General features: G+C 36.7%; 1 protein-coding gene across 3 annotated transcripts in view; it reads right to left on the minus strand.

Moving 5' to 3' along the window:
• ap3d1 (adaptor related protein complex 3 subunit delta 1) overlaps positions 1 to 7523 on the minus strand; it is a 35028-nt gene extending 27505 nt beyond the window's left edge. For all 3 annotated transcript variants that reach the window (XM_065247011.1, XM_065247022.1, XM_065247002.1), the window contains exon 1: positions 7235 to 7523. In XM_065247011.1, coding sequence (XP_065103083.1) covers positions 7235 to 7330 — 96 coding nt within the window. In that variant the 5' untranslated portion in view covers positions 7331 to 7523. The remainder of the gene's footprint in view (positions 1 to 7234) is intronic.
• Positions 7524 to 7681: the final 158 nt, after the last annotated feature.

Raw genomic sequence — 7681 nt, forward strand, 5'->3', positions numbered from 1 at the left:
ACAAGATCAACTTGTGGCAAACAGTTAAACTACATTTAGTTAGACAAACGGAACATATATGCGCTTGAATATGCGGTGCTCTAAAGCAGCGGAACCTGCAGCTGCGAGCCGCATTCTTAAACAGAGACTTAATTTGTTCCAAAAAGTCATGACCTCTTCATGATTATTTTTTTGAAATCAAAACGGAAGGTCACAGATAACGGAGTATGGTGTCAAATATTGCACCCTGGTGGTAAAATGTTGAATTGCTGCCACACAGTGAAATTCATTTAATTGCTTCAAGACACACGCTACGCTAGGCAACGCAACCTGCATTAGAAAAAAAAGTATTCGATTAATCAATAACAAATTAACGTCATCGACTAAATTCTTAACGATCAATTATCGATCGTCGATTAATCATGCCCATCCCTAGTCCGGAGCACTTAGGGGATTGGCGTCTATGTGCGTGTTTATTGTAGCACTTCCATCCTTGAAACAACAAGTGATGAACCTTTATGGGGTTATAATGTTTCCAACCACCTTGAAAATGCAATCTGATGGTGTACTGGTAGCACAGATTGATACATTTTCACAACATTGAGTGACCACGTGGAATATCTTACACTCCCAAGCCAGCGCGTCATCTCAGTTGCCTCCCCTTGCAAATAGTACACAAGTCTGCTTACTCTGAGTCTTCTGGCTGTTTGCGTTCACACAAACTTAAAGACATCTTGCTGTCCGAGACTGTACATTATATTTTTTATAGTTTGTGACATGCACACAACCGCAGGCCGCACTTCACCACCGAGGTTATGACAAGCAAAAATCACCACCGCAATGCTACCATCTTCTGTGGGATTGTTAGATGGTTGCGTATAGACAGTTTTAGCAGCAACAATATAAACAAACAGCTTTTGTGGTCCAAGCGTAACTTCCGGTAGACTTCCGCAAAAAATTAATAACAACAGAGTCCTTCTAGAGTAGATTATTTTAATAACAAGCAAAATAAATAACAAGTAAATCCCCTTACAGGGCTTGACATTAACTTTTTGAGGAACTTGTCCTTGTGAAACACAAGTAAATTTGTGTTTCACTTGTCCATGCACAAAAGTCACTTGTCCGGGTAAAGATTTATAATATAATGTATTTTTTGTGTTTTGCTAATCAGTGGCGGAGCAAGGGATTTTTCATAGGGGTGGCCAGGCAGGGGCCAGCAGTTACTCTGGGGTGGCATATAAAATCTCTATCATCCAACCTTAAAATACTTTTAAGTATTATAGGTGCATTAATCACAATGATGTATAACATACAATTGCTACAATACTTTAATTTCAATTAAAAATGAATTGAGATTAACATACAATTTATAGTCATAATTCAACCTCCATGTTTTTTAAATTATTTAATCAAATAAAACTTTTGAAATTTACTTTGAAACCAGAATTTATATCTCCCATTGCTGAAAAAACTATAGAGACCAGAAAAGCATGTGAATTTTGAAGGCTACTTTAATGTATTTTACTAAGATTTGTTTGGCTGCTTCTTGCTACTCTTTCTGAAGAAGGATGCTATATCTGCTGCCTTTCTCTTCATTTTTCCCACATTTCAATGATTGTCTGACATTAAAACACTAAAGCAAAACATTAAAACATTACCATGTTTTAAAAAACTTATTAGGGTAAATGTATCGAAATTTTCTGTTATATATAAAATCAATCTTAATCCTAGCATTTACGCTGTAATGTTCGTGTGGGATTTTTAATGTACAGTGACGAACTCTGTCATATTCAAATCGGCTGTCACGCGGCGCACACACACATAGGCGCGCTGAAAGAGAGATTCTCATTATAAAACAGATTCTTAAACAAGATTTTAAGCCCATTATGTGTTTTTACCAAACTTTAGAAGAGAAAACGCAGTGATGAAAACGCGGTTGAAGTGTCTGTCATTTATATTCAAGCTGGAGCCTGAAGAAACATCACTCTCCACTCCACTCCATCCCGCGACTCCCGCCCCTCTGTGTTCGTCGATCAGGTTTCATGCGCGCGCAGCTTGTTTAGTAACAATAAACAGTTAACATGTAAACGTGTGTGTGTGTTGGCACGCCGCGCTCTCTGTTCAATATTCCACTCGGTGTTTGCGCTGCGCGTTCTGCTCTGTCGTTAACGGCACATAACGTTAAGTAACATTGTTTGAAATTTAACTTGTCCAGTCGGACAACAAATTTTCTCTTACACTTGTCCTACAAAAAATCCACTTGTTCCGGACAAGCGGACAAGCCTTAATGTCGAGCCCTGCCTTAGTTCAAAATCATAGCTAAAGCATATCAACGATCACACAGAGCTAACGTTAATGTGTAAAATGAATGTATGAAATTTTTGCTACAGTTCCCCAAATTCATGCCTGGCTTCCAAATCTGCACAGCAGTGATCCATGCTCACTCTCCTCTTATCTTTTGGAAACCAAATAATTTTTATTTTCCACAAGTTATTTGTACCAGAGCAGAGGTCAGTTTAGTCAACAGCCAGACCGATAAATCCATTAACTTCTGGCCAGGCATATAATTGCGACAACGTGCAAGCATCCAATGAAACAGTCTATTAGCTATTAGCTATTAATATCAGTCAAAATACTACAGTCCATCAGTCGTGCTTTTTACTTATCATACTTATCGTTAGTTACATGGCTTAAATTAAAATGATGTCAAATTAACAATTCCTGCTAAATCGTACCTGACAACTCAACTTATAATATAAATCATTATAAGAAACTTTCAGTTGTAAATCAGGGTAAGGTGACGGTTTTGACAGATATTTCCGTTATCGCTCGATAACTAAATTACTTATACCCAACAAGGAGAGAACTTCAGCTAACTTAAGATACCCAAAACAGCACACAAATGCTGCATGTACATACACAGACACAAAGTCCTGTTGTATGAAGTGAGTGTGGTGGTCATGTGTCTTCAGTCATGAGACAGCCAGAGCAATAACAGGAGGGGAAGAAATGAAGGGGTATGTGAACTATTACACGAGTATAAGCCCTTGTTTGCCAGACACATGGATAGCATGATGTCTTGGGTGGGAAACAGTGCAAATATGAGGTACAGATTCCTTTCAAAAAGTTATTCTGTCACACCTTTACTAAATTCCTGAGTGATGCATCATGGGTAATTTTCACACATTAAGGTTTAAAATGTGAGGTATAAAAATGTCTGGTTACGTCTTTACAAGACTTATGTGAATATTGCATTATGAGTAATTTCAACCAATTCCCATTACTGAAATATTTGTTAGTTAGCCAAGAATTGGATTTGACAAGCTCAGCAAACCATCAGTGAAGTATGAAGTTGAACTCAGTGTCCGTCTCAGTCAGAGAACACAGTCCAATAAAAGATCTTCCTCTCCAACTTAAATACTAGCAGTACAAGTACACTTCACCAAAGCCATTTTATAGACATTACACAAATAAAACATGAGGACCTAAAGCCGCATTTCCATTGCACATAACATTAGGACACAACTGTCGGAATTCAATAAATGCAAATAAATGAAACAATAAACAGCTATGCGCTATGATGAAAGACTGTATTCCAATATTTTTGGAGAGAACATATGGAGACAAGACAAAAAATAATAACATACAAATATTTTTTATTTTATAGCTAATAAATCGTAAAATAAATATTAATATAAATAAATATTTTTATTTTTAGCTAATAAATCATTTTTAAAGGATTCAAGTGTTACTGAAAAAGTTAACAAAAAAAAAAAAACAATAAATAATTTTCAAATAACTTTAGTTATATAAATTCATTTGAAGCTCGTCGGATCCCAAAATTTTGCATGTGTGGATGGTCGCAACCCCATGCACCAACCTGCCATGTGTGACTCTCCATAGGAAATGAATGACTTCTGGTTTATCTGCCTATTTTTTTTGTGTGGCATGGAAAGGCAGCTTAGGGGCTAATAAAAAAACCCTCAATGGCTGTGTCACAAAATACAGTAAGCTGCCACCTTTGATTTGTTTTTGGACATCATGTTTAATTTTTCAATAAACATTTAAACATGCCCTCTAAAAATGCTGGGTTATTTTTTCAACTCATCATTGGGTCGAAAAGGGACGAGCCCAGCGGGTTGTAATTTAACCCATGCTTGGTTGTTTCAACCTAAAATGCTGTGTTGTTTTTACCCATTGTTAGGTCAAATATAAACATTTACTGGGTTAATTTCAACACAGCTGCTGGGCTCATTCCTTTTTAACCCAACGCTGGGTTGAAAATAACCCAGCATTTTTTAGAGTGTGTCTATGGTTCCCAAAATGACTGAAATGATTAATTATTGTAATGGAAGATGCAAAAAAGAGGCTATTTAGGAAACATTTAGGTTTGAGACAGAGCCTGTGCATTTGCAAAGTGCACCCACCTCTTGTGGAAAACAAATATAGAGGTCTGACATGAAACCAGGCAGAAAGCAAACAGACCAGTGAACACATACCGTACACACTCTCACAGTTCATTCAGGAGGATATGAATATTTCACAACCCTGTCTGCTGTTGGCCGGGTAACAAACACGATATCTAGGAACACTGGTACAGGTTACATTGCGAAGTCTTGATACTTGACTCCAGATGCACTAGACGGTATCGTAATGTTTAAGCAGCATGTACATTTTTAAATGTCCTTAGCAAGTTTTAAAGGGATAGGTTACCCCCACCAAAAAACTATAATTCTTTTGTTTCCACACTCTCAACTCTTAAATAAAAAAATACGGTTTTATTACAGTAAGTAAGTGTAGTAACCATGGTCTTACAGTAGATGGATAACTATTTGCCTTACTATAGTTTTGCTAGAAATATCATGGTTAAACTGTGGTTCTTATTATAATGAAACTATAGTAAATTTGTGGTTACTTACTACAAATAAATCTAAACAATTATGGTTATTATAATTAATGGTTAATTTTCTCAATGGAATTTGGTACAAATTAGATATATAAAATGACAGACTTCATTATTTTTTTTACACATTATCTCTCTGAAGATCTCTGACAGAACATCACTTTAGTGCACTTTTTTATCCAATTAAAATTAAGTTTACTTAAATTTAACTACAACTAAAGTAGGTGACCACATGGAGCATGACCAATAACAGAAGCTTAAAGGGACACTCCACTTTTAAAAAGATGATATTATGCAGTGCCCTGAAAATAGTCCTCTCTGCTATTAAAAGTTATCAAGGGGACCATTTTCAGGCGCTGCGTAATATCATTGCGCCTGCTGCAGACATGTTAGGGCATCAAAGTCCTTGATTATGACGCCATAATGAGAGTATAGTTCCTAGCCTATAAAATCGCAACTTTTCATTTTTCGGCGATCTTAGTTCACAATGTAACTATAGAAAAGTCCAGTTTTAAAAAGGAAAAAAATATCAAAACTCTGTGGTTATTTTTGAGCGCGATGCTAAATGGTCTAATCAGATTCAATGGATTATGCTAAACTATGCTAAAAGTGGTAAAGCCAGACCCGGAGATCGGATTAATCGATTCTAAAACTGTAAAAATCAAATGTTTAACTCTAGTGGAGCTGGAAAATGAGCATATTTTTTTTTATAGTTTCCCTTTAAATGTTTAAGCATCAAGTTACTTTTAATGCGAGAAAATCCAGAAAAATTAATACAAACCTAAAATAATGTCAACATTATTTACACTCAAAATATTGGTTTTATATACTTTTTACACGTTGTTTGAAGAAAATCATATCATGAATCGAAATAAATAAATTGAAATTATAAATAATAGTCAGATTAGCCCAATCATGTTAGATATGTGATGTTACAATGCCATAATGCCACACCTTTGGGTATACTTGAAGATTTACACAAAATCAATAGAATGCATACACACAAACATTCACCAGCCCTGTACCACTACTGATACAATCCACTTGAATTACAAGTTTGGACATTGTAATTACAAAAATACACTAATGATTCACATCACATCATCACAATGTTACATTTTTAAATTCATGGCCTGATTGGACAATACTTGTCATTTAAGTTGGTCAATCAAACACTTCTCTCTGCCATGGCACATCACCAATGTTAAAACCTGACATAATTATCCAATATTTGTCATATGGATAAACTACAGACGTGATGCCTCCTTGAAGGACAAACCGGTGAGTGACTAATTAGAAAAAGGGAACAAAACGTTTATGCCATATTGAAATACTAGAGGGGAAACCCTGTTTCAGATTATAAACGCTCACTGTCACAGCATCTTGTTCCCTTTTTCCCAAGGGAGGGGATAGAGCACATTGCAATTGAAAATTCAGCCTTGTCATTATAGGTAACCAAGCAGCCTGAGGCCTACAGCATCTCAACAAACCCCCAGCTTTAATTTATTTACAATTTTTATAGTAAAATAAACCCACATTTATAAATGTACACAAATTGAATCGCAAAGAATCATTGCTTCTAATCAGTGACGTTGTGGATAAACTGACAGATGTGATCTTATACAGAAGACAATGGCTGTATGCTAAAACCTAGTGTGCTGACTACACAGACCGCATTTATGAGTATCACTATCAAGGGCGCGTTCGAACATTTTTGAGAATCATTTTCGTGCACCGCTTTCTGAAAACTCATTCAAATGTTTATGAATCGTATACGCGAATAATCCTATATATTTGAGCATCACTGAACGCTGTCTGTACTCAGCCTTTAGTGCTCGAAATTGTTGTCTAGATAGACGTCTCACTAGGTTTTGACACACAGCCAACCTCATGACACACATAAGTGTTAAAGCTATGTTCATATAACATTTGTTCTTCGACACACTTAGTCCGTTCATTCAATATAAAGAATTTTGCTCGTGTCAAAAGCAAGATGTCATCACGATTTCTGTGCAATTAACTTATTTTGCAGAATGAATTTATACAAGTATGTTAACCGTTAGCAATGCTAACTGGCCTCATCCATGATAAACAAAACGATGACAGACTATTGTCACAACGCTAACAGTTGGGGTCAGCTACTAAAAAATAAAAACCTAATGTATTATATAAAGAGGAGAATAGTTTGTCATGAAGGCGCGTTTGTCAGCCGGTTCGCTCACCTGAAATCAGGTGATTTGAGACCACTGACACCCGATCAACTTCATCAATTTGTACTGGCCACATTTATGCAAATTTATCAAGATAACCTATTCTGGTTTTTAATATGTAAATGCAAATAAACGGTCTTACCTCATCTTCCTTATGGTTTCTAATGCCACGTACTAAATCCTGCAGGTTTTTGTCGAACATCCGATCGATGCTTCCCTTCACGATTTTCAGAGCCATGACGATTTCCCTCCTGTCCGACCGGACCAAACCGTAAACACGGGATTTATCCGAGTACTGACCGGCCCGTTAGAGCACTAGTCTCTCATTCGGTCCCGAGCAACGGCCTGTGCAGGAGGGGTTTCGCTCCTTCTCTGTATGCTGATCTGCAGCGGAGCAGTCTAGGAAATGGCTGACAAAATGGCGGACTGGTCAGCTGACTGACAAACCCATCTACACAAGCAGCTGCATGTGAAAGACGCGACAAACGCTCCTCTCGGTAATCAGTATTCTAGTGTTAATATTTTTTGATTTTGTGGTTATATGTTTCTTTCATAAGCCCTCACAGCTTATTTAACTAAATTATTCGTA

The sequence above is a fragment of the Paramisgurnus dabryanus genome, chromosome 24 (genome assembly GCF_030506205.2).
Source record: "Paramisgurnus dabryanus chromosome 24, PD_genome_1.1, whole genome shotgun sequence".
Lineage (NCBI taxonomy): Eukaryota > Metazoa > Chordata > Actinopteri > Cypriniformes > Cobitidae > Paramisgurnus > Paramisgurnus dabryanus.